At 37.8% G+C, this 27,852-nt stretch overlaps 1 protein-coding gene across 3 annotated transcripts; it reads left to right on the top strand.

Annotated features, from left to right (window-relative positions):
- The first annotated feature begins 182 nt into the window (after positions 1-182).
- LOC306859970 (ubiquitin carboxyl-terminal hydrolase 19-like) lies at positions 183-27,627 on the top strand. 3 transcript variants are annotated; one of them, XM_079401430.1, is made up of 26 exons: positions 183-737; positions 2,339-2,668; positions 5,204-5,335; positions 5,599-5,735; positions 6,219-6,725; positions 6,829-7,135; positions 8,399-8,555; positions 8,636-8,707; positions 8,806-8,921; positions 14,245-14,462; positions 14,545-14,737; positions 14,825-14,958; positions 15,085-15,243; positions 15,610-15,720; positions 15,874-15,984; positions 16,078-16,179; positions 16,906-17,046; positions 17,143-17,261; positions 17,373-17,516; positions 19,923-20,251; positions 20,329-20,442; positions 20,520-20,736; positions 20,824-20,976; positions 22,267-22,433; positions 22,516-22,691; positions 26,561-27,627. In XM_079401430.1, exons 2-26 carry the CDS (start codon positions 2,503-2,505, stop codon positions 26,699-26,701), a joined length of 4,323 nt encoding a protein of 1,440 aa, XP_079257556.1. In that variant the 5' UTR covers positions 183-737; positions 2,339-2,502; the 3' UTR covers positions 26,702-27,627. The 3 variants fall into 3 exon arrangements, with proteins under 3 accessions (XP_079257556.1, XP_079257555.1, XP_079257557.1); XM_079401429.1 differs by having other exon boundaries at positions 14,239-14,462; XM_079401431.1 differs by lacking the exon at positions 26,561-27,627 and adding an exon at positions 23,551-25,043 and having other exon boundaries at positions 14,239-14,462.
- The last annotated feature ends 225 nt before the right edge of the window (positions 27,628-27,852 follow it).

Raw genomic sequence — 27,852 nt, 5'->3', positions numbered from 1 at the left:
GAAAACAGTTGTTCTGGTTAATGTTATGTAAGAAATCCGAGATGCATTTTTCAGGATTCTTTGATTAATAGAAGGTTGCGTTTACCTAAAATACAGTTTTTGTAACAGAATAAATACCCTAACTGTTAAGTTTAATCAATGCGTCCTTGCTGACTATAGGGTAACGTTACAGGTACAGAGTCATAAGCAGGTGGTACTACTGACGCATAACAGAACAGTTTGACTGACTTGAACAGTTCCACAAAGACGTTTTAATGGATTACATCCAATAATATGTTTCAAATGTATACTTTAAGATATTTTACATATCAAATGCATCAAGAACTCTCGCCCCAAAGAAGTTTTCCTCTGCGCATGGCTGTAAACGCAAAGTGTCCGGAAGTAAACCGTGCGTATGTTTGTGTGTGGAGCAGGTTGGCGTGATCGCCGTCGCTACCCGGTTTGTTTTTGTTCTCTAACAAAGTGGGAGTCAGAGCAGCGGTCTGCGCTCAAGTGGAGGACGGGCACCGTCGTTGCGTTTTGTTTTTGTTTACAGTAGCTCGGTTTCTGTTTTAACACCACAAAATGGGTCCTGGTTAGGATTAATTTGGAAATAAAGAAGAATTCATTTTTAGGAGGCGAGCTGATGCGGCTCAGGGGCGCTGCCGTGTGTGAAGCCTGGGGCTGAATTTAAGCTGCAGTCGCCACGGAAAGGACACGCCGCCGCGACTCCTCATTACAGAAGAACAACGAAAAAAGTAAGATTTCATTTAAACAACTGTTGTCTTATACAGGTGTCGTAATATGCCTTCGCCTGCCCTGTTGGTATACATAAGTTTGTCAGTCCTGCAGCACCCGACCTTGCGGTGAAGTGTTTAACATTAGCTGGGCAGCCACTGATAGGCCTCGTGCTTCTGTTCCCTTTAACGGGCAACGTTATTCAGCTCGCTCCGCACACAACACAGCGAACCGGCATCTCCTACAACCACACAACAAAGTTAAGATATGTCACAAATCGTACGAATGATATCTATTAGTATTAGACCAAAATTAATGTTCAGGGGCTGTCTGTTAGTGACATGTTTTGAGTTAAAGAGAACTAGAGTCAGGCAGGCTAAGCTAGCCGGGTTAGCAGCCGCGGCATTAGCGATCATTACGGGTTTATAAGCTGATTGATTTCCCTTGGATACAGTTTTCTCAAAAGGAAATGTGAAGATGATTAAAGTCAAAGATATTTTGTCTTTCTCCATATTCGTTTTGGATAATGACAGCGAAGTGTCTTGACAGTTACAGTAACCGGCATCGGTTTTGGTGGCTAACGTTAGACGTTAAATGTTTTAATAAAAAAGTGAAAGTGTAGTATGAGATCAGAAGGTTTGGTTGGATTGTCCGAACACACAAGATTTTTAAAAAGGGAGGTCTTTAATTTTTTTTCATAATGCCATCGGTATATCATGACAGCAATTAATTACATATTAAAATACAGACATAAGTTATTATTTTTCAAACACTAACGTTACCCGCATCCATCCCGCTTTTGTTTGTGTATCTGGTATTTCACCATAATTAGACAGAGATTGTTCTACAGTTACATTACATTATTACAGCCACATGTGGCTTTTGTAATCTTTGTCTAGCAAAATAAAAAAAAAAATAAAAAGATGATTTTTAATAACTCAAATTATACCCGAAATAAACAGTTTTTCAGAACAAAGAAAATAAATAAAAACAGAGATCTCTATTTCATATTTTATTGTGGTGTTTAAAAGTATTAATGTCAGCATGAAATTAAAATCTCTTTGATATACATGTCTGAATCATGCATTTATATTGCATTTGTATGAAAAAACAAACCTCAATGTAATCAAAATTTCATAACTGGATCATCTCTCTAGTGATGTATACCAGACTTCTGTAATCAATTAATCTGTTTAAACCCCAGCCCTCCACAACTGACTTAAAGCTTGAATTCATTTCTGAGTGCAGTGCCTGCATCTCAAAATATTCAACTAAAACCAGATAGATAGAACATACATAGTTCAGCCCTTTTTTAAGATCTGTCACTACTTCTGGTGTATCTTAAATCAGTTATTTTAAAAGACTAGGCATCTTACGTTTGTGTACACAGTACAGTAAAATAGGCTCAAATTATGAAACATGTTTGAAGCTAAAAAGAGTTTTACATCATACCCTACATGATTTTGTGTGGAATGTATCAACTCTGATTTCAAATTGACGTAGCGTTGGGGAGAAATCTGTGAAAAAGTTGTGTAGTGTATTCCAGACTTTAGTAATATGTACTGCCACTCAATCCGAGTCCAATTGTAATACACACATTGCTGATGTTTTTTGTTCACAGTCTCCCTCTGATTCTCTTCTGGGAGTGCTCTTACTTCAAACGCCGCCAAGATAGCTGGACCGGGCAGGAAACGGCACAGCTCAGATCCAGACCCCTGTGGAAGCAGCTCCAGCAGCGGGAGCGAGGTAGGAGACAGCCGACCCATTAGCAGCAAGTGGCTGAAGATGGCCAGCAGCAGTACAGGCCCCAGCGAATCGGGCCGGAGGCGAGGTCAGAGAGGACCTGACGACGCAGTCAGCACCAGTAAGAAGAAGCAGAAGGACAGAGCCAACCAGGAGAGCAAGGAAGCCAAGCGGGCCACCTCAGCCACCAGCTCAGAGACTAGAAAAGGTGAGGAGGTGACTTAGTTTGGAAACACTCATGAAGTAGGTCTCTTATTCAGGTCCTTTACCCCAATTCATTTTATCTCTTATCTCATTGATTGTCCTTTCGCTTTGTCAGGTGTTACTTTAGGAAATCAAGCTGTTGAGTCCTAGACAGATATTTGATTCATATGCTTGGGGCAAAAGTATAGTGTGGGATAAAACATTTACTACAGTGATATCTAATGTAATTTGAACTGATAGGAAGCGTCTGTGGTGCAGTGTCCTTTTCACCGTTATAAAATGCAGACTGGCCCATAACTTGAGGTTGAAGCCATTAAAGGTATGGTGTAGTCCTTGTCCTATTTTCGTGTGCAGACCTGGGCTGGTTTCCAGTCTGCGTAGTGTGGTAAACAGGGAATTGGAAAGTTAACAGACATTAACTGTGTGAAACAAACTGAACTCGTGTAGTTGTTCTGCCATGCCAGTCAGTATTGATTTAGCTATGGCACTGTGTCTTGAGCTTGTCTAATGAATTGGTTGTTGTTGTGTGGCTTCAGAAGCTGGTTTTGGTTGGCATGTGGCCAATCTAGTTTCATTTAGAATGATATTTATGATAATGATCTTTAGGTAATTATCTTTGAACAAAACAAGGAAGTAATGAAAGTAAAACTACAACAATAAGAGCATTTTGAATGATGTGATCTCAGATGGGTTTTTTTGTTGTTGTTTTTTTACAGAGATCTAGGCCTATATTTCATATTACTTTTGATAGTTACGGTCATTTGTGTTAAAAAAGATAGTTCTAAAAGATAGACCTAAAAATCTAAATTCTGTCATTTTCTCACCTTTATGAAAGTCAATGCTACCATTGACTGTTTACCATCATTCTTCAAAATATTTTCTTTGGTACTTGAGAAGAAGGAAGCTCAGACAGGTTGAGGCTGAATAAATGATGACTGATGAATTTTCATTTTTGGGGGAACTATCCCTTTAAATAATCCTTATAAGCCTTATTTTACGTATTGACTCTTTATGTAAGACCATATGTATTGTTTATTTAGTCTGTGGTGGCTTTTCTAATCATTTAATGTTATCATGCAGCTGGCATTCATGGAGAATTTTAGCATCTTAGCATGTGTGTCTAACTTCTTAGACTTAGTTGAATATACTTAAGTTGGCCAGTCTAGAGAGAGATGGATATTGTTTTATTTCTGCCTTTAAGTTTAGAATGATTGATTGATTGAATGAATGAATACAACATCTTTTTTTTTTTCAAATGTTTTAAATGAAAATGTCATAATCATCCAGTGAAATTTACAGACTTGACTCTAGTGATGTTTGCCAGGCTTCTCCAATCATTTATTCCACTTAAACCGTGTCTCAATATGAATCCAACGGATATAAATAATACCCTGTCCTGCATTTCTTTGGATCTGTCTGATCTGTAAAATCAGTTGCTGCTACTTTCATCACGACTTCACGTTACTTTGTTTCATGTGCATTTCTTCAGACATCCAAAAAATGGTGCCATTTATCAGTAGAACCAATATTGATATCCCCCATTTCAGTAGCAGTCTATATATAGATCAGCATTTGACACTGACTTTAGCTTCACTGAACCGAAAGAAGGCTAATTCTAAAACACTGACATTGTCTCGTAATGCTTTCGGTTTACAATGACTGATGTTTGAAACACTACTGACTATTGGCAAGTGTACACGAGTGTTTTGTTTGTTTAGTCCCTGTGTGCCAGCCTGTGTCTAGGGCTGTGCCCTTTCTGCTGAGCGCGTTTTGCCTCTGCAGTGCTCTGCTGAGTGCTGAAGTGTTGTAATCTAAGCCTGTGAGTCTCTGATTCAGTGAAGAAGGGCTTTGTCAAGGTCAGTGGCTCTGCCCAGCACACACATGAAGAATATTCCTCACACTCCCTTCATTTACTCGCTGCCATCGTTGCCCTCTCCACATGCATTTGATATGAGTGTGCCATTTTCTTCCTCCTGTCGAGGTGTCGTGTTTCGTCTCAGCCGAGCACCGGTCCATCCCTACACGAACAGTGGGAGAAGCCTGTAGTGCTGATTCCTGTCATGTAAGGGAGGCTCATGGGATACTGGCAGATGACATCATGTGGAATAGAAGCCCAGCTGTGGGGCGTGGTGGCTTTTTGATGACCTTTTAGATCTGTGTGTCACAGCGAGAGAGAGTAACGGGACAGGACTGGCTGTCACTTGACCCTGAAGCCTGATCCGTAGAGATAAACACACTCTCTTTCCTGCTCTCTCTGACCTGCTCGCTAACACGCACCTATGTTAAACTCAATAACTGAGCAGTTTGAAATCAAAGGGAGTTGGGATTCCTGCTATGAGTGGCTATCAGATTGTGTAGCGTTATCATGAAATCAGGTTTGATTTTGCTCCTTTTATTAATTTGTGTTAATCCTTTCTGTATTATCTGTAGATAAATGTTCTTTGTTTTCCCTCTGCTTATGAAATAATACATTCAATTACATTAATTTAATGTGTTTCTAACCGATCCAGCCTACATGAATGTTCGTTTGTCTATGTAGATTTGTTTCTGGACTGGAAGCAGAATGCGTTCGATGTGATAGTGAGGCTGAACTGTGAAGATGCTGGGGTGCAGAGAGTGGAAGATGTCGATTATGCCTTTTCTGATTCCGCCTGCCACATCCGCCTGCCAGGTAAGGACATTATGTGTACTTCAGTCTGATTTGATACATCTTGGTCTTTTGACAGAGGACCATGTGACACTGAAGACTGGAGTGACTGCAGCTGATCACAGCTTTGCCTCACTGGAATAAATTACATTTTAAAATATAATCAATACTGTTTGATAAAATTACTGTTCTTACTGTGTTTTTGATCATATAAATGCAGCCTTGGTGAGCAAATGAGTCGTCATTTAAAAATCTTACTTTTTTTTTGTTTGTGTGTGTTTTCTCAGATGGCCGTGAATGGAGCTGTAATCTCCATGAAGAGATTGAAGCCTCCTGCAGTAAACTGCTTTATAAGGAGAAAACTAATGTTCTGCAACTAGTCATGCACAAGAAGATCCCCCTCAACACATGGCCTACCTTTGCTGTAAGAGCACCTGCTCATTCTTTTCCACTCTCTTTCCACAGCTGTCAATCTCCTTTTCAAACATTTTTTTTTTTCCTGATGAAATTTATTTTTTGAGCAAAATCAGTTTTTATTGGGTAGACTCAGCTTCTATTATATACTCTTCTGAAAGATTTTAAATACAAAATTTGACCTAATTTATTGCTATTTCTTTGTGCGGTTGTTCTATTTTGTACAGTAACTACAAATGTAATTACTAAAAATCTATGGTTATTTACACATTTTGCTATATATAAATATATATATATCAAATATTATATCATATGTATTATATCATCACATTGGTCTGTGATTTTGAATTTTTTTTTTTCTGTGCGTGTCTTTGAGAGAACAATATCAGAACTGTATGGCCATGCACATATGCAGCTTTGAGCATTCATAAATGTTTTCCTGACCAGAGGTCCCTCAATAAAGCTTTATTTATTTATGTTCCTTATTGAACAGAACAAGAAAAAGACAGAAATAGTAAACATCCTTGGAGAGAATGGCAGCAACCACCACCAGTCAACCACAGGGCAGTCTGAAAAAACTGTTGAAATCATTGAGAAAATGCCCGCAGTGACCTCTGCTGAGCAGAAACGAGGTAAACCTGACCGAGGGTTAAAACGAGGGATGAAAGGCAAACAGGTGGACCTCACCGAGAGCACAGGTGTGAAGGTAGCTGAGATTGAATCAAGCGATAAAGCAGACCCGAACAATGAGCCCAGCGCAAAGCGCACCACACGACCCTCCAGAAACACAAAAGAGCCCCCAATAGCTCCCTGCTCGACAAAGGAGTCTCAATCCAAACCAGCAGTTAATGGAAAAACACACGCACTAGCCGGGAGCAGTGGTGCCTCTTCAACTAGCACTGCAAAAGACAACAAGGTTCAGATGCAGGTTAAAGGTCAAGGATGCCAGGCATCACCGAGAGAGAAAGAGCTGGACAGGAGGCCAAAAAGCCACGATCAGGTGAGACTAATAATTCACTTGAAAGTGAAAACAATCAGCAGGAAATATAATGGTGGAAAAGAGTCTCTCACATCCTGATGTCCGTCCTTTGTGCTGTTTACAGGTTGAGGCAGATGAAAGTAAGACTGTTTCCTCAGTGTGTGAGCTGAAGGTGGTGCAAGAGGAGAGTTCTCCTCCAGTGAAAACTGGAAAAATAGCATCTGATGAGAGAGAAAACAGAAAAGATGAAAAGAAGCCACAGGCTGATGCCCACATCCCTAAAATGCTTCCATCTCATGATTTGTTATCTGGGGAGCCTGTTTCAACAGCCTCTAAGATAGAGGAGTCTCCTCAAAAGAGCTGCACAGAGGAAAAGAGAGACAAGTCCAAGGAGGATCCACATGGTGGGAGCCAAGAGGAGGATACAGAAGGTCAGTTAAGAACAATTGTGGCATCATGTTAGAGTCATACTTTATTGTCCTTTGCAGGAAATAAAGCTGGACCTGGACTCAAAGCTGCAGTAATACAAAACAACCACACCCAATAACAACAACATTTTTAAGAAAGAGGAAAAGAAGAAAAGAGTTAAAATACCAATACATACAATAAATTAATTCTTATGGCAATTACTTCTATATAATGGAATTCTATAATGTGATGTTCCGTCAGAGCACATTAGAATATAAACTATACATCAAAAGTTTGTGGTCTGTAAGGTTTTGTTTTTCTTTCAGCAAGCACATTAAATTGATAAAGTGACACTAAAGATGTATAATGTTTCAAAATATTTCTGTTTCAAATAAACAAAGTTTATACTCCGAGTCCTGACAAATAAAGTATCAATGTTTCTACAAAAATATGAAGCAGCAAAACTGTTTTCAACATTGATAATAATAAGAAATGTTCCTTGAGCAGCAAATCAGCATATTAGAATGCTTTCTGAAGGATCATGTGACACTAAAGACTGATATTTAATTTTTTGTATTTTGATCAAATAAGTGCAGTTTTGAAGAACACGAGAATTCTTTTCAAAAACGTTTAAATTCTTACTGTGCCAAAACTTTGAATAGTAGTATATTTACTATAGAGAGTTTGAGCACACATTTCAAGCTTTCTGTAGATGTATTTCTGTATACATCTGTGAAGCAAGTAGCCTATACGCTGAATTTCTGTTCATTTTGTGATGCGCTCCAGTTCACTGAAACTGAGATAGCAGTAATTGTTTGTTTTCTTGACATCGAGTTTACACAAATAAAAGTAGAATTAAGTATTACTCTTATCTGTATGAGCAAAAATTATGGCGTATTTTGTTTCCAATTTTATCCAGAAAAAATGGCAGCGATTGCGCCGCTGCCTCCCTGTCATGCAGAAAGCACGCCGATAGCTTCCACACTCCACACAAACACTTGGATCTGCATCTACTACTGCACATTTTTCTGGGTTCATGTTAGAGTGAACGGCCATGTGAAGTTGCTACTACTAACATGTTTCAATTTTAAATGATAATCCATATTTGAAGTCGATGAATGATTGTTTGGATTTCCTGTCCAATATACAGTGTAATTACCTCAAAGACCAGCCATCTGTAACAAACATGTTGCAGTTTTTTTCGGTGACTAATTGGCTAATAAATTTTCTATCCAATTAAACCTCTTCTTACTATACTTTACTTCTAATGATTGATGTGTGTTAAGGTCCGGAGCCGATGGTGAACTTGAAGTTTGTGAAGAATGACTCGTATGAGAAGGGGACAGACCTGATGGTTGTTAATGTCTACATGAAAGAAATTTGCCGGCAGATGTCCAGGGTGCTGTTCAGGGAACAAGACTTCACTCTTATCTTCCAGACTAGGTGAGAGAGTCATCCACACAGTGTCCAGAAATAAAGATTCCAACTCTTACATTTACACTAATTGTTGAAACTGTCCACAGTGATCCCAACTTTTTGCGCCTTCATCCAGATTGTGGACCAAACACTGTTTTTAAATGGCAGGTTAAACTCAGGTAAGACTTTCTAATGGGCATCCTAATCTCTGTCAATCCACTGGTCAAGTGTGTATTTCTGAGGGTTTCTTCACTGGTCCCGTCTGCTGATGTTTTAGGAATCTAATTCAGCCAGATCTGTCCAGCTATGCCTTCACTCCGTCCCGTATCGACATCACCCTGAAGAAAAGACTCAGTCAGCGCTGGGGGGGTCTGGAGGCACCTGCCACACAAGGTCTGCTGTCTGGATTCTTTTTGCTTCTGAGCAATCTTTTACAGTTAAACAAACAATCATGTCATGCACATTATTTTGTCTACATTTGACCGCTATATAGTAGGGGTGTAACGGTACACAAACATGACAGTACGTACGTCAGTTTTGACGTCACCGTTTGGTATGGTTTCGGTACAGCAGGAGGGGAAACATAAATTAAAATTTAATTTAACAATGGTTTACTGAACAAATTGCTCTTTCTTTAAATATAATTAATTTTCTTAGGGATAAAAATCTACCTCAGCTTATGCTCTAGGGAGCCCTTTTATATTACTGTAAGGCTACAGTTAACAACAGAGCCCAAACTCAAATTCAGTTACTATTTATTTTTAACAAGGCAATAATGATCAACACTCCAAATTAAAAAATTGTATGCAAACATGTAAATGTTTTTAAATTAATTTCAAAATTTATACAATTTCTATTTGCTGTTGAAATATAATAATTTACAGAGTCATAACAAAATATAATATATAATAAATATCATGAAGTATAGTCTAATATTTCACAAAATGTTCTTCACTAGACTTCATTTCTCTAGCAAATAATGAGCTGTAGACATTGATGACTTCCCTGAGGTAAATGAAATGCTACATAACATTTTGTTTACAAGCTGTTTTAATTACGTCTTTGCATGGTTGAAACACAAATTGAGCGATTATGCGATGGGTGAAATATTAATACATGTATATTTTGCGTTAAAACTAGTAATAAAGATGAAGGGATGATCACGCTCACTCGTGCTCCGCGCTTCCGTTAGAACGGAGGCGTTCATATACAGTGACATGTCGTGCCACATCAAAGAGCACCAGTTTTATTGAGATTATTAATCTCAATAAAACTGCAGTTTGGTACGCATTTACACATGCGTATCAAACCGAAAGACCCATACCAAAAATTTTCGTTACAAATACATGTACCGTTACGACTATATAGTATAGGTCAAGCAATTAAACCGGAACCGATAGCTAGGTTGCACCACACTGACCAATAATGATTAATAAACCGATAATTTTTAAAATCAGATACTGAAACTAAAACTAAAATAGTGCTTTACTATTTAAAAAAGTGGTCGTCTAAAACTATGGATAATCACCAAATGGACAAAAGTTTACTTCCATAATGAACAATGTGGCATAGATGTGTTCGGTGTTTAAAAAACAATGGAGCAAACAGAAAGAGAAAGTGCAACCTATATTATAGCTGTATAAATGAAGCATACTTTAAAGGTGGGGTATGTAATTTTTCAAAAACGCTTTAAACTGAGTTGAGGCCGAGTACCAAAACAAACATGTAGCCAATCAGCAGTAAGGGGCGTGTCTACTCATGATGCAGAGGAGAGAGCGTTCAGTGAACAGCTGAGCTGAGCGACAGAAAGATAGAGATGGCAGAGAAAAAAACAAAAGAGGAAAACGTCTGCGGAATGATAAGGCAAGAAGTAGGATCCATGTAAATATCGAATCAGCTTTCCAGCGCTGGAGAGAACTCAAGGAGCGGAAGGCCTGCGATCGGACACCAAGGTTGCTTTGGTTCTTCTCAATAGGTTAATAACACCGTGTCTGCCTACACTGGACGCGATAAAGCGACTGTTGAAAATCATTTGAAATTTGTGTCAGCATGTCATAAATAGAACGCGGAAGCAGTTTTCTGTCAGAGATTTGTTGCGCCGCACAGCATCCAGTGTAGACCGCATCGCTGATTATAGACTTATTTATTCTGATTATTTACCTATTTTTTCGCAACACTCACATCCGGTGTAGACACGGTGTAACTGGTTTTGCTTTGTTTCACAGAACTAATCTTTGCATGGGTTGCGTAGGCTACGTATGTGTGGGGCGGAACTATCAAAATAGGGGCGAGACCCTTTTGGGGTAGGGGCGTGTTTGTTTTGGGGATTTCAAATATCAACATTGGCTTCCAGAAATCGCTTATCCCACCTTTTAATAGAGCCACAAAAAGACAAACGTTTTGTATAATTTTTTTTTTAAAAATACACAATTTTACAGCCTAGAGTGAAGTCATTATGTAAATTAACAATGATTTGGGACAAATATAATGTAATTTAATGGAAAACTATGTGAATGGCGCACTGTTGCGCGGCAGGATTTTCTGTTGGCTGCGTTTAAATCCGCATATGAAGTTTCCTGCTCTGTGCAGCATGTAGCTTCATGTGTCAAAATAAACAACACAAGGTGTCAGTGACTTCCACGTCTAGAGACCGCTCTCACACTGTATAATGACAGCGGACACTTCTCTCCAGAAATGGATGCACCCCCCCCGTAAAACTATTGGCATGGATTTTGCCGATAGTTCCAGCAATCAACTGTCGCTGCCGATTAATTGATCGGTCGACCTCTACTATATAGCATTAGCTGCCTAAGCAGTGTATCCATGAGTAAGGTTTGGCTGAATAAGAACTTTTCACAGAGCTCTGATGTGTGATAAGAGGCATAAATTAGATGATTACTGTGGAAAGAGCAGTACTGTTTTTGTTTACATATGTTGAAATGAGGACATGGTCAAGAACAGGAATGTGACTAGGGGGAGTGTTCCAGTAACTCAATATGAGTGTGAGACAGGGTCAAGCCAAATGTGCCAGTGTGTCCTTGTATTGGTGCCAGGCTCCTGAACCACACTGCTCCACATAGCACGCTCTCGAATATAGCTGTCACTCAAACATTGCATTTTACTGGAGCTGTAACAGTCTGTTTGATATTGAGATTTATATATTGAATCACCACTTTAGACCTTTATATTGAAATTGCATCATCCCGCAGATTGATTCTACTCATTTGGTTCAGTTCAGTTCTGATAAATTCAGAAAGAGTTCTACTGTAGTGATGCATCCTAAATTAATTGTATCATGATTCTTCAGCTGTGGTTAAGTTAATTCATATCATATACACTACTGTTTAGAAGTTAGGGTCAGCAAACGCATTAAACTGATCAAAGTGATTGCGAAGACATTTATAATGATATTAATAGATTTCTGTTTATAATAATTCTGTTCTTTTGAATTTCTATTCTATCTTTAAAATTTATATTGCAGATTTCACAAAAATATTCATATTAGAATCAACATATCTGAAGGGTCATGTGACACTGAAGACTAGAGTAATAGCTAAAATTCAGCTTTGCAATCACAGGATTAATTACATTTTAAAATATATTAGTAATTGAAATTAGTTATTGTAAATAATATTTCACAATATTACTGTTTTTTAACAGTAATATTGTGAACCGTAAAAGCTTAATTCGTCTTCGGAACACAATTTAAGATATTTTGGATGAAAACCAGGAATTAGCCTTGATACAGAACAGCGTATGCAATTTGCATTCAGTGGATAATCTCTAAATACGGTAATTTGGAGAGACAAAAGGAGACGAATTGTTGAAAAAGTCGTTATTTTTATTTTTTTTGCATACAAAAAGTATTATCGTCGCATCATAAAATTCAGATTGAACCACTGATGGCAGATGGACTATCCTTACGATGCTTTTCATACTTTTCTGGGTCTTGACAGTGTCTATTACTTGGCAGTCAATGGGACAGTCACAAACCTCCTGGTTTTCATCCAAAATACCTTAAATTGTGTTCTGAAGACGAACTAAGCTTTTACGGGTTTAGAACGACATGGGGGTAAGTGATTAATGACAAAATTTTCCATTTTGGGGTGGAGTGACCCTTTAATCTCACCAACGTCAGTGAGCCAAGCCTGCAGCACTAGGTGTGTTGGACTAGAAACGGCGCTGCGCAGATCGATTGGTGTTTGACATCCATGAGAGCGATTCGCAAGAGTATGAAGCAGTCTGCTGCTCTCTACAGTTCTCTCGGTCCTGCGCTACTAGTTCCAAGAGGTCCTTGCTCCAGCCTGTAGCACGATGACGTACTGGATCAGATCCAATACGTAGTGGATGTTTTACGCGCATGCGCTGTATAGGTCTCGAATAAATTAATATTTTTATTTACATTTAATCATTTTGCAGACACTTTTATCCAAAGCGACTTAAGCCGGGCTCACACTGTGCGATTTTTAATAGTCTTTTGCGATTGTTGCTTGTCACACTGTACGAACATGATCCCCATGTCAGACTGTAGGATCTCAGTTGTCTTAATGTCAGACTGTACGACAGTCAAGACGCGACAAAAACGGACGTACTCAAGAAGACTTGTCCGGAGTTTTACATCATCAAAACGTGACCCGCGTTCTCTCGCTATAATGGTAGCTAGCAAACAACAGCAACGTGTAGCGTTAGTTTTATTAATTACATGCCTTGATGTAAAAAAAACCCCCGAAAAAGACGACGTGTGTGGAGCAAGTCATGGCTGGGCAAAAGAGGACTTTATGGACTTCCAGTTCTACAGAGCGAACTTGAGGTAATTTTGTTATTCGAGTTTAAACATCCTGCCCCTTAATAAATAAACTTTAAGTAAACTTTACTTTGTACATATATTGTTTTTACAAATAATGAATGGTTTGAAGTTGTCGCGCTAATTGCGTCATCAAGTTCAGTGCTCCTATTGGTTCTTGGTTTGACGGTCGTCGCAGGAGATGTCACACTGCAGGAAACTTGAGGAAAGTGTCTGAAATCTTCTGACACTGCCAGAATTTAATCGGAGGAAAAAATTGATCGCAACGGCCATTAATCGGCTGTCGGTGAACATGTCAAACCAGCGATCTAGACAACCGATTTTAGCCTAGGATTATAGGAATCTTTTAGGATTTTCAAAATTTGTCTCAGACAACCAAATCGTGAACCAAAATCGCACAGTGTGAGCCGGGCTTTAGTCTAAGTGAAGTCTAACGCAGTACATGTAGCAATTAAGGGTTTTCTAAATTCAGCCACAATGTTTTTGTCTTTACTGGCAACTTCAAAGTTTTTTTTTTTTTTTCCATTTCATGTGTTATCGCCAGAATGCCCAAATCAGTGCTGTATCCATTATTATAAGGATACAATAAGCACTGTAACATGATACATAGTTTATTTGCGAAAACAGATACCTCTGTTTTTTTTAAATATATTTTATTCCTTTGTTCAGTGGCTCAGAAGTCTTATTTTTTTCAACTTCTTGACGTTTATACAGACTCAAAGTTATTATTATTATTTTTTAGATAATATAATCTTGTTAAAATTGATTTCATAAAATTGGTATCGAAAAAAGTATTGTTCAGGAGGAACCGTTATCGAAGTCAAGGTATCAGTATCGTTATTGGAACTTTTTGAACGATACCCAGCCCTAGCTGCTAACCACAAGCTCTATTGTCATCTGTTTAAGGTGCAGTGGGGGGCGCCAAGGTTGCTGTGCCCTCCAGCCCTTCCACGCTCGAAAAGAACCAACCAGGAAGCAGCCAGCATGCACTTCCTGCTAAAGAAGAACCACGAGTGGGAGAGGAGAAAGCTAAACCCCCTCGGGCCCCAGAGGACTCGGGTCTGGATGCCGTGGCCCCTCGCTCAGTCTCCGAACACATGTCCCTCAAACAGGAACCAAGTGTTGCTATGGTAATAAGTGATATGATGACATGATTTGCCATAACTGGTCTCAGGACTATTAGTTATGACTTATCCTTTTGTCTGTCCACAGCCCAAGCCCACCTGCATGGTGCAGCCCATGACTCACACTCCTCCTGCAGGCAGTGAGAGAGCTGAAGAAGTGGAGGAGAAGAAAGTGTGTCTTCCTGGCTTCACTGGACTGGTCAATCTGGGAAATACTTGTTTTATGAACAGTGTGATCCAGTCCCTCTCCAACACACGGGAGCTCAGGGATTATTTCCATGGTCAGCGGCATTTTAATAGATGAGAATTGCATCTCTTTCATATGGTTGTGTGTCCTACCCATGTGTTGTGGTGATTGTTGTTTCCAGACCGTGGGTTTGAGTCAGAGATTAACTGTAATAATCCATTGGGCACCGGTGGAAGGCTGGCCATTAGCTTTGCTGTTCTGCTTCGAGCGTTGTGGAAGGGCACTCACCACGCGTTTCAACCCTCCAAATTAAAGGTATTCATGCAGCAACAAAATCATGTCCTATATCCTGTATCCTCCTATATCATATCTTCTAGCTTCCCATATGTAATTATGTAAGCAACCCATAATAAGCGGGTGTTGTTTTATTTCTCTTCATAGGCTATAGTTGCCAGTAAGGCCAGTCAGTTTACAGGCTATGCGCAGCATGATGCTCAGGAGTTCATGGCTTTCTTGCTGGATGGGCTGCATGAAGACCTGAACCGCATCCAAAACAAACCGTACACAGAGACTGTTGACTCAGACGGCCGCCAGGATGAAGTGAGCTCTTGTTTTTGTCTCAAAACATACTGCATCCTTGGATATGGAGCAGAGTGTTACTTATAAGTATGTCCAATAGAGTCCCAAAGTCTGAGACTACACTGGCAATCTGAGATTCAGAATTTAATATATATGTGACAGTTGACAAAGCATTATAATGTAAAATGAATTTTTACATTGAAATTGTGACATTTAAGCATGTGAATTCAAATACCAAGGCAGACCAAGTAAACCAATAAATCTGAAAGTCATGTAAAAAAAAAAAAAAAAAAATTCTCAATTTGTTTGTGTCCTGTGAAGTTGCCACGGGAGGCTTTTCCGTGATGATAAATCTTCTGAACATTGCTCTTGTTTGTGGTTTGGCAGGTTGTTGCAGAAGAGGCGTGGCAGAGGCATAAAATGAGGAACGATTCCTTCATTGTTGACCTCTTTCAGGGCCAGTACAAGTCAAAGCTGGTGTGTCCCGTGTGTTCTAAGGTAATGCATCAAGTGCTGTGATTCAAATTGATGAAGTCAGTAAAAACAGTGTAATTTTAGCACTTTTAATGGTGTTGGGAAAGATAATTGTGATTTTCTGTGTCTCTTAGCAATATGGTTGTTGGAGTTTTCTCATCATTTTTTATTTTTCAGGTTTCCATAACCTTTGACCCCTTCCTGTACTTGCCTGTCCCCCTACCTCAAAAGCAGAAGGTGGTGACAGTTTTCTATTTCGCTAAAGATCCCCACAAGAAACCAGTCAAGGTACACAGCACAACTTTCTGAAGTTCTGTTCAGCTTTGTTTAGATAGACATTCTTATTTATTAATGTTTGACCAAAACTTTTTGCTTGTGTAGTTTCTGGTCAGTGTGAGTAAAGACAGCGCGAACACAACTGAAGTACTGGAGTCAATTTCTCGCAGTGTGAGGAACAAACCAGAGAACCTGAGGCTGGCAGGGGTATGATAATCCTGTTCTGAGCACTTCATCTGCTTGTGTTGTGAGCCACGTTTTGTAGCACATACAATATATTGTGTTTGTGTTTTAAAATATTTGGAAATGGAATTGGAAAGTATGCTGATGAGTATGGCTGTTCAATTATGGCCAAAATCATAATCAAAATCAGACCAAACAGCATTTTATTATATTGTTTATTGCAAAGTGCATTTATTTTTAAACTGAAGTTTGTCACATCAAAAGATTTAACCTAGGTTTAAGTCCAATGGAAATGTTTTACATTGCTTATGTCAGAATTTGTCTTTTCATAAAAAATATCCTTTAAATATAGGCAATATTTTGTAGAACTGTTCTTTCTTCTTTAAAAACAGTCTTAGTACATTCATTTCTTGTGAGCCATTTTTTCCAACTGTAACATTGGGAAATGGAATGTGGCACTATAATAATTGATCTTAATTGTATAGTTTTCACTAGAATAATTTATCTTATTGTTGTAAGCCAAGATAACACTTGAAAATAAAATTTGTTTTATCTACGAGGGGTGCATTTCCCAAAATCAGCTATGGTCACAATTTCCATTGTTACCAATAGAGTTCAATGGAACTAAGGAACATAGTTAGTTAGCAATGCTTTAGGGAACGCACCACAGCTCTACTGATGTGTGCTTTGTGATATTTATAGATTTTATTCTTCATTAATAGATTGTGTTCCCTCAATATTTTCTCTAAGGTGGTGAATAACAGATTCCACACAATCTTCTCACCGTCTCAGGCTTTAGACACGGTCACGTCTATTGAACTGTTCTTCTGCTTTGAGGTGTTGTCAAAAGATCTTGCCAAAGAGAGAGTGGTGCTGCTGAAGGTCCATCAGGTACACCATTTCTGTCACTCTTATTATTTTCCTAGTTTTTGAGAATTTTCTTCCTGTGATATAATGCATTGATTGTGTCTTTGTGTTGATCTTCAGAGATCTCAGGTTCCAAGCATCCCAATCACAAAGTGCGCTGGCTGCATGAAGTCTCCTGCCCCTGACGACGAGAAGCTCAAGCGCTGTACTCGCTGTTACCGTGTTGGCTACTGCAATCAGTAAGTTTCCATATGTTCATTAGAAGCATGTTTTGTGCTGGCTCTGAGATCATACTTAGAATTTAGAGACTTTGCCTTGGGTAGTTGTAAGTATCTTTCCTCTGATTACAGGACCTGCCAGAGGAACCACTGGCCCAATCACAAGGCCGCGTGCCGGTCCAATGTGGAGAATATTGGACTGCCATTTTTAATCAGTGTGCCTGAGTCTAGGTTGACTTACACCCGTCTGACACAGCTTCTGGAAGGCTACTCTAGGTATAAGAGTAGCCTAGATTAAGAAGTATTTACCCATTTTGGTCATTTGGTCAGCTTTAGAAGATGGTAACAAGTGCACTGATACCTTTTTAAAATGTATTTGTCTCTTTTTATATCATTTAGATTTCATATAAATGTTATTTTGTATACATTTTGTGAGGATTTTATTCAGGTAGATGTCCATTTTAGAATTTATTATCATTTATTTGTCTTTATTTATAGAGCAGATTAATTTTTTTTTTTTTTGTATTTTTATAGCATTTGTTGTAGTGTTGTCAAAAATATCGATATTTCGATAAATATCGATACAGAAATATCTGAACGGTACCAATATTAATTTCCCGAAGTATCGATACACCGATACTAGCCGAGCTGTCACTTTCACTTCTCTCCAAAGGTGCGTGGACAAGCACCACACGTGACCGCACTCGTCTCCTTCGCTCTGGTTAAATTGCAAAAGTGAAGTGAATAGAAAGATGACTGCTCTGGTTGTTAAAGAACACAGCAGGAGCGCTATCTGTAGGGATCTATGATCTCCGTGATGCAGAGAACGCGCACAGAATCCAGTCATAAAAACGGAATTTACAGTTTAACGCGGAATGTCACGGAATTTGTCAAAGTTTGGATGAATTAATCAAAAGTAGGTCATTACACTTAAATCAAATCGCGATATGGACTAGTATCTGTAAATATTAAGCTGCAAAAGTGGATTTAAATATGAATCCTGCATGTTCTGCGCGTCTCTGTGTGAATGTGCTGCACGTGCGGTTGTGTTTACTAATGTGGCGCTCGCGGTGATTTCAGCGTCTGCCGTCTCAATGAGGACATAAATACATCAACAATATCTCCAGAACTGATCTGAAAGGCACTTTACCAGCATTTTACCATTTGATTTGAGTAAAACTAGCGTCATATCATACACACACAGAACTTTAAAAGTATTCACGGCAACCCGTCAAAATAAAAGTTCGGTTTAACTTATTAAAGACCGTGTACCAGAAATAGGCTATATTACTATTATTTAGTAGAATGTACATAATACTACTACTTACTACTACTGTTAATTTTTTTTAAAGAAATAATCACAAAATATTTTAATTTTAATAGTAAATCCCCTTCATTTGCCAAAAATGTAAATGTTTAATTTTCATTAATTCAAACATAAATTAATTAAAATAGTTTTATGCCTTCATCTGATATCCAGTAAAATTTAAATACACAACACAGAATTTCTGAGGGGGAAAACAAATTTCATAAGGCTACTGTAAGAATAAATAAAAATTGTTTGTATGCATTCAAATAATAGACATGCTAAAACATAAGGTGAGAAAAAAATAAAACATTTCATACGGCCCTAAACGTGTCATTTTTGTTACACTTTTAATAAATTAAATGTTAAATTGTATAATTTTCATGATTTTAATTAATTAGACATGCTTTTAGATTAATAGCATTTAATTTGACCATTAAAAAAAAAAAAGAGTCCAGAAAAATTCAAACGGAAAAAAACGGAATCCAGAAAAATTAAAATGGAAAAAATTTAATGTAGAAATTTTTTTTACGGAATTTGGGGAAAAATAAAACAGATTTCATAGGGCCCTATATCTGGAAATATTTTGGTTATGAAGCAAATGAGAATATCAACAAATAGAACTTTGGATTTTAATTAGTACATGTATTAGTAAACGTTAGTTTCAATTAACATTTAACTAAGATTAATAAATAAATCAACAAATGCAGTACCTCAAGACATTTTTTTGTTCATGTAAAATATACCGCATGTTCTCGACTTGTTACATTTATCTTTAAATTAAAAAAATGACCCCCTTAATATTGTGGCAGTTTTTTTCTCCGTGGTATCGAAAATGGTATCGAGTATCGATATTTTTCAAAGTATCGTATCGAAGTTAGAAATTCCAGTATCGTGACAACACTAATTTGTTGTATATAAATTATATTTGATAGCGTTTTGTGTATTTGTTTATTATATCATTTATTGATGCAATTTATCAATTATGCATAACATCTTTTTTCGTTTTTATAACCAAGTTTTATATTTTATACATTTTTATACAATTATTAGCTTTGGATTTTATTTGTTATACTTTTTGATAGGATTTTTATTATTATTATTATTGTAGCATAATTGTTATAGCATTTATATTTTATATCAGTTTTGTATTTGATTTACCTACATTTATAGCATTAACAGCATTTTATTTGTTATATTTTTGATTGCATTTTATGTATTTGTCTGTGTAGTTATAGCATTTATTTATAATTATTTATTTTATCTATTTTGAGGTGGATTTGACAAATAGATTGGGGTTTGCTGACATAAAAAGTAAAATCTTTTAACCAGGAACCAGCAACACTGTGTAACCCTTCAATTTTTTGTGTGTGCAGGTACTCTGTCAATGTGTTTCAGCCACCTTTCCAGTCGGGTCGGGCGTCTCCAGAGGCAAGCCTGTCCCGTGTTGACCTGACCCCCATGGCAAGCAGTGTCTCAGAGTGTCAGGAGCAAGAGGAGGAGCCGTCATCTGTGGTAGAAGCGGAAAGCAAGGCGGAGCAGGGTGACTCTGGCACAACACCACAAATAGAGACCGCGTCTGTGATCTCCGCAGCAGGTGGGGACACTCTCTCCAGTGACTCGGGCTGCTGTGAGCTTGCCTCCAGCTCCCAAGATTCTCTGGTGGAGAAAGAAACATCATGTGAAAAGGCTATTAAACCAGAAGGTAAGTTGGTGTAAAGCTCTTTGCTAAAGTTTTGTTTGTTGTGGAGTTCTAATCCATTGATGTTTCTTCATTTGTAGCTGTAGTGACCGGTTATCAGCAGCCGTCTGAGTCAGCGACTGGAAGTGTGTCTCAATTCTACATCACAGTTCGGGGCTCAAGCCAAAATGAGGACAGAAAACTTGAGGACAAAGGTCAGTCAGAGATTTTTGGATGGATGTGTTTCTCATGTAGGTGCAGCATATCTTCATCATCCTGGTGCCACCTACAGGTGATGCGGCACTGGAGCTGCCTGATGACTGCACGCTGGAGCTGGTGTGGAAGAACAACGAGAAGCAGAAGGAATATGTGCTGGTGCGCTCTAAAGAGCTGGAGTTTGATGAGGACCCTGGCTCTGCTACAGAAACATCCAGGGCAGGACACTTCACCTTGGAGCAGTGCCTGAACCTCTTTACCAAACCTGAGGTGCTGGCCCCTGAAGAGGCATGGTACGGACAGACGTGTCAGTTTCAGTGTGTTTAAATGACATCATAGATGTGATTGGACCACTTATATCTTCTCTTGTTGTGGTTCAGGTATTGTCCTAAGTGTCAGCAACACAGGGAAGCCTCTAAACAGCTGCTGCTTTGGCGTCTTCCCAATGTGCTCATCATCCAGCTCAAGCGCTTCTCGTTTAGGAGCTTCATATGGAGGGACAAGATTAATGATATGGTGGATTTCCCAGTCAGGTACACTGAAATATTTTTGGTCTCCCTGGCTGACACTAGCACAGGATTTCAAAAGTTTAGGGTCTGTAAGATTTCATTTTGTTATATTATGCTCATGTATTTATTTGATCAAAAATAAAAAAATGTATTACATTTTAAAATAACTGTTTATAATACAATAAAAAATGTATTTATTCCTATGATATGAATTTTCAGCATCATTACTCCAGTTTTCAGTGTCATATATGATCCTACAGCAATCATTCTAATATGCTGATTTGCTGCTCAAGAAACATTTCTTTTCAGTGTAAAAAAAAATAACAGTATTTTTCTAAAAACCATGATAGTTTTTTGTAAGATTATTTGATGAATTGAAAGATTAAAATAACAGGATTTATTTGAAATAGAAATCTTTTTAACAAATGCCTTAATTTGATCAAAAGTGACAGTTAAGGCATTCTTGCTGAATAAAATAAAAATCTTACTGACCCCAAACCTTTGTTATTTGTGACCCTGGACCACAAAACTAGTCATAAGTGTCAATTTTTCTAAATTGAGATGTATACATCTGAAAGCTGAATAAATAAGCTTTCCAAAATCTGGAATCTGAGGGTGCAAAAAATTCAAAATATTGAGAAAATGGCCTTTAAAGTTGTCCAAATGAAGTCCTTAGCAATGCATATTACTAATCAAAAATTAAGTTTTGATATATTTACAGTAGGAAATTTACAAAATATCTTCATGGAACATGATCTTTACTTAATATCATAATGATTTTTGGCACAAAAGAAAAATCAATAATTTTGGCCCATACAATGTATTTTTGGCTATTGCTACAAATATACCCGAGCGACTTAAGACTGGTTTTGTGGTCCAGGGTCACATTTTAGTATTGAGATACTGTTATAGTTTAATATTTTGAATGTTTTGTTTTTATATATTTAATTTTCTTTTTTTACTGTTCCTTTTTGTCACTTATTTTAGTTTTTATTTAATCTTTCTAGAAAGTTCTTCCCTAACTGTCATCACCAATAGCTGACTCGCTAGTTGTCTGGCACTGTTTTCTGTAAAGCTGCTTTGTACTTATATTTATTATGAAAAGTGCTCTACAAATAAAGTGTGGGTAAAAAAGTTACACTGATAATTGACAATAATATTGTTAATACAATCTCAGATGTTTGTGCCACTATAAAAATAATCCTGATATTTTAGGTGGATCTTAATAGGAGTGTGAATTGTGAACTTGTCATTTAGCTATAGTTTTATTATCCATGTCTTGGATTGACCGTATAATGGGTGTTTTCTCATCAGAAACCTGGACCTGAGTAAGTTCTGTATTGGTCATAAGGGTGACATCCAGCAGCCCCCCATCTATGATCTCTACGCTGTGATTAACCATTATGGTGGCATGATCGGAGGACACTACACGGCCTACGCTCGTCTTCCCAGCGACAAGAACAGCCAGCGCAGCGACGTTGGTACGGGCGAGCTCTTCTAGATCAATAACATCACACCAGCTGTGATGTGAAACATCTCACTGTCTGTCACTTACTATTTCAGGCTGGCGTTTGTTTGATGACAGCACAGTGACAACGGTGGAAGAGAGTCAAGTGGTTACGCGTTACGCCTACGTGCTGTTCTACCGCCGCAGGAACTCTCCGGTAGAGAGGCCGTCTCACTTTCTGGGGCCCCTTGACGCCGAATCCTCTGCTGCAACCGGCGGTGCTGCCAGTCAGGTGAGCTCAGCACCTTCTCATGTCACTGCAGCCCAATGGAAAACAGTTTAATCTTAGTGGAGCAGCTATATACTTGTTCTTTAAAGTTGCAAGGGATTGGGTAACGTTCCTGGTGGATTCTCAACATTTTTCTCTATCATTCATTTTTTCGTCTATCAGACAACATCAGCTGATTATAATTTAATTAGCTGTTTCATGAGAGATTATGTTCTCTCAGATGTTATGGAGTATAATCACCTTGTGATCTCTATCAGAGTCGTGACCAATAGATGAATTACAAAGCATCATGGGCATTGAGAGTCGATTTGATGAATTGTGTTTTTCAACAAAAACTTTGTTTGTGACTTTTGTGAATCTCAAAAGGTAAAGATTTACACCAATGACATTTTCATCTTAGTTTCAACCATTTCTAACAAGACGTTTTTCACATATTTCCTTCTCGGCTCAGTTGAATGTGTGACTGACTATCGTGAACCTTTGAAAGTGATTCAGTAACATCTGGGTCTTTAAAAGATTAGATAACGATGCTTGTGAACAAAGTTAAACATTTTGGTACTTTTGAGGGAATATTTTACATCAGTGGTCCATCCTTAAAGTTCAAGCTGTGATTTATGGGTCCAAGGAAACATTTTGCCTTTAATTTAGTAGATATTTCAGTCACAGGCTGTGCACATTGATTCAGAAAGCTATGATTTGACAATGAAATGCTACTTCTGGACAGGAAGAGACCTCTTGTGGTCCTTTTGCATGCTATTTTGCTTACCCATCCACCTGAGTGTGTGAAACTGGAGCAATGAGCTCTCTGATACTCTGTAATTGGTGTTCTACGGTGGAATGATGAGGCAAGGTCCTTTCCCAGAAGCTGACACAGGTTTCCGCCAATCGCAGGCGTCTCTGATATGGCAGGAACTGGAGGAGGATGAGGAGGGGCAGCGAGAGGGCTCTTTTCGTAGCCTGTTCCGCCCCGGTCTGCGTGGAAGAAGAGCCAGGATGAGGCCTGAGGAAGAAGAGGAGGGTAGGGGAGGGCATTCTCACCGCAGACGAGAGCGCATCTCAGATTACTCTGACGGCGACCGTCTGAGATATTTCATCATGGGCACTGTGGCAGCAGTCCTAGCCTTGCTGTTCAACCTCATCTATCCTTTGTTATACTGGTCCAACTGGGTTTAATTTACTAGTCACCACAGCTGCAGACCCTCAGCAGAAACTGCAGATTTGCACTTTGCATTGTTCTGTTAGTCATCTTCAATGTTATATAGCTTGGGAGTCACACAGCCAGTCAGGATTGGTTTTGTTGTTGTTGTTTTTGTTTTAGTTGTTTTACAATATTGTCCACAATGTTTCATAAACACTATAAAAAATGTCTTTCATAAATATAAATGTACTTAGTATATGTATTTAATGGTTGAAAAATACCCAGAGCAGTTAGGAGGACACCTCTTTTTTAGCCAGACTTGAGATTTTATTTTAGCTGTATGACCAATCAATAAATCAAAACTTAGATTTATTGAAATCCAAAAATGAAAATTCTCATAATTTACTTACTGTCATGTTGTTCCAATCCTCTATGACTTCATTAGCGCATAAAAGAAGATATTTTGAAGAATTTTGCTAACAAAAGTTTCCATTCCCATTGGATTTTTTTGGTTCATACAATGGAAATCAATGGGAACCAAAGGCAACGATCTTCTTATGTTCATACAGGTTTGGAAGGACATGAGAGTGAGTATATGGTGAGACAACTTATTTTTTGGTGGGCTATCTCTAACATCTGCCAGTCAGCATTGTGTATCCAGCTGTATGTTTTAAATAGAACTTAAATGACTCTAAAAACAGCAAAATTATGATCAAATCTGCGATGAATCTAAATCTGACATAATACAACTACAGAGATATAAAGTCAACATGAATTCAAAGTTTACTCTAGTTAATATATTAGTGGTCTTAACATAAAGAAGACCCAAGAAAAAGTGTGTGTGTTTTATTATCTTTTTTATTTCAGCTGATGAAAATAATGTTAACCAATGGCTAGATAGTGATTTTATGCATTGTTCATTGTGACCCCATTCTGTAACACCCTCTTTTTGTAATCAAAGAAATCAGCTTCGGTCTTGGAATGCCTTTTTTTCTTCTTGTTTATGCCATTTTATTGAAGTAAAATGAGCTGTGTATGCCATTTCATGTATACTTTAAATCTAGATTGGTAGAGTCCTAGTCTTTGTTTTTGGGTAAATCTTGCTACTTCGTTTCATGGTTACATGTTCACGTTGTTGTTGTTTTTTGTTACATTTCTAATAAGCTTTGTTGATTTCATTTACTCATTTTAACCATTAAATGATTTTCTTCTGTCTTAATGAATTTTTGCCAAACTTTGTCAGTAGTCTGGCATGTTTTATTTGTTTAGGTGTTCCTTGTTTATGAGTTTCACTCATGGTCTTTGCCATCAAAAGAGAACAAACACCTCAAATGTATTTTTTTTTTTTTTTAAGTTAAATTAATGTATTTATTTTTGTTCAGGATTTTTTCATGTACTATTTTGTATTTTGAGGGAATTGTATAGTATAGTACTAGTTAATATTTATGCAATAATTGACCCCCCCCCATTAAAATTAACATTTTTTTTTTCCCCAGGTTAAAATGGAGACAAGGAATAATATATATTTTAACAAGGAGATCCATATATTTTAATTATAGTAGATGTGTTATTGATTTCTCATTTCCAGAAATTTGATGATGCCGTCACACAAGTTAATTTGTGTGTGTGTGCACGAGTGTGAGAGAGAGAGGCTGTGTTTTGCACTTTTGATGTTTTGAAATTTAACCACTTCATTGCTGTGTCCTTTTTTTCCTGCATTATTGCTGAACTGTTTGCAAAAACTTCCGTTATAGTTACATATATTCACGTCAGTCAGTGTATGTGTGACAGAGTCTGTTTTGCAATCTTGCTGTTTCAGTGACACCCCTTTATTACCATGTACTTTTTTTCTGTATCAAGGCTGATTTGTAGAATCTACATCGAAAAACTTCTGTATTTTTGCCTGTTACCTGTTCATTTCATTGGCGATCATTTTTGACCACGAAGACCACAAGTGTGACTCCTTTTTTTTTAGCCTTTTTAAATCATGCAATTCTTTAAAATTCTATTATATTCTTACAATTCTATTCTTTAAAATTCAAAACGTAAAATGATTAGGTCAGAAGTGACCAAAGAACACCAGAGGGTTAATAATTACCATTTTGTGATCAGTGAGGCAGATCAGCTCAGTACTGTACTTCTGTACCCAACAAGGGAAACCAGTGAGATCTTTCCCCTCTTCTTTGCACCACTGATTCAAAGCCTAGTAGCACATGTTGTAAATTGAGATAAGATCCATATATTGTAAGATGAATGGTACTCTGGTTTTCGGGTATGTGGCAGTTCCAACAGTCTCAGGGATGCTGGTGGGCTATAATGGTTGATGTGTCCGTCCACACTACAAAGCCTAAGACATTTGGCTTCTGTGAATGCTATCATGTAGACAGTAATTGAATATTTTTGGCCAATTTTTATTTAAATATCTTCAAATGAGAAAATATTCATGTTATTTATGATGCTGCACAAAATGTCCCAGCAATAATTGAGACCACTTTAAATGCTGCTCAATTGTAATAGTGCCTGTATCACGCTCTTCATAAACAATAAATAATTCAAGATGACCCTGTCTTGAAATCACTCATTTGAACTAGTTGAATACTTAAACCCACACACAAAAGCAAAGAGTTTTTTTTTTGTTATTTATAATGAATGAGCGAATTAACAGTTGGCGTTCATGACTCCATTCAGAAGATGCCTAAGGTTTCTCCCTTTATAACAGTGGTTTATTTTACAGGCTTCTAGCCAGACACTGTTTGGGACAGACCTGGACCCAGACGGACCTCCTCAGTTGAGCACAGAAGTGACCTCTGACATGTTTGCACACTCTGGAGAATGTGCCAACCCGTCCTACAGCAGCATGGAGGAAGTGGATTGAAACTTGACCCAGTCAGGGAGACTTGCTTCCTCGAAAAAAAATGAAAAATAGACATTACTACTCACAAGTGGATCTAGCATGGCAAAGGTGCTCAGTTTCTTTTTATTTACATTTGCAATGCAGACAAAAAGGCTCCAACACAAAGACTATTTGGAAACGGCTGATTAAAGATGACATGCAGTAAAGTGATGCTTAAAGACTAATCCACATTTACAAATAGTTCTGTAATTTGGGAAGGTGCACACATGGAAATACACTGTCATAAGAGGAAGCGCACAGATCTCCAAGGTTTTTTTTATATATATGTAAGCATTTTAACACCTAGAAATTATGCCATTCACGATTTCACATGGTAGGTTTCTAATACAATGTTTATCTTGCTTGTATTTACACGAGGTGTTACTTTGGTAAAAATCAATGACTGCGATCAACATGGGTGGTTTGGATGCACAGAAGAGTTTGTTCTCACTGAAATGTCACCTGGCCAGATGTGTGTCTGTAAAGAGTCTGGAGGTGTTGTCTAAAAAATTTTCTTTGCAAGTGTTGAAGTTCTAAGTGTGGACAAGGCAGATTGTTAGGTTTTTTTCTTACAGTCAGGCCATTTCTCAACTTGATGTCCTGTTCTTTCTTTCTCAGACAATCCAGTGAATGAAATTCTTTTGTTTTACTTCATGTTAGCTCCTGTGGAAATGCAAAAGCTTGATTGACTGAGACGCATGTTGACCTACAATAGCCCTAGTACCGTGTATCATATATCATCTCTTTTGTTTTTCTAAGTTTTGAGTGGATTGTCCCATTTCCCCATTCCTTGTTTTTGAGTTGGACTGCATAGCAAGCAGGAACTGGGGATTTGATCGTAAGAATGCTGCTGTGAACAAAACAAATGGTTAATATAAATAAAAGCCTTTTTTTCTGTAACAACCTTAAATGTTAGTTGTATATGCATATTTATTTAAAGCAATCGGGTCATGTTTCAATCCAAAATCTAAAGAAATCATATTTTGCACAAAGAAAGTGTGACACGTCGGCTGTTGAATGAATGGAAACGTCTATAACGAAGAAATGTTATATACAGAGTGAAATATACAGAGGGCAAAAAATGCACATACACAGAGAAAGATTGAAATATTACAATATAATAATAGTACATC

Source organism: Barbus barbus, assembly GCF_936440315.1.
Source record: "Barbus barbus genome assembly, chromosome: 40".
In the NCBI taxonomy this organism is placed as follows: Eukaryota; Metazoa; Chordata; class Actinopteri; order Cypriniformes; family Cyprinidae; genus Barbus; species Barbus barbus.
This window is presented reverse-complemented; position numbering and strand designations above follow the sequence as displayed.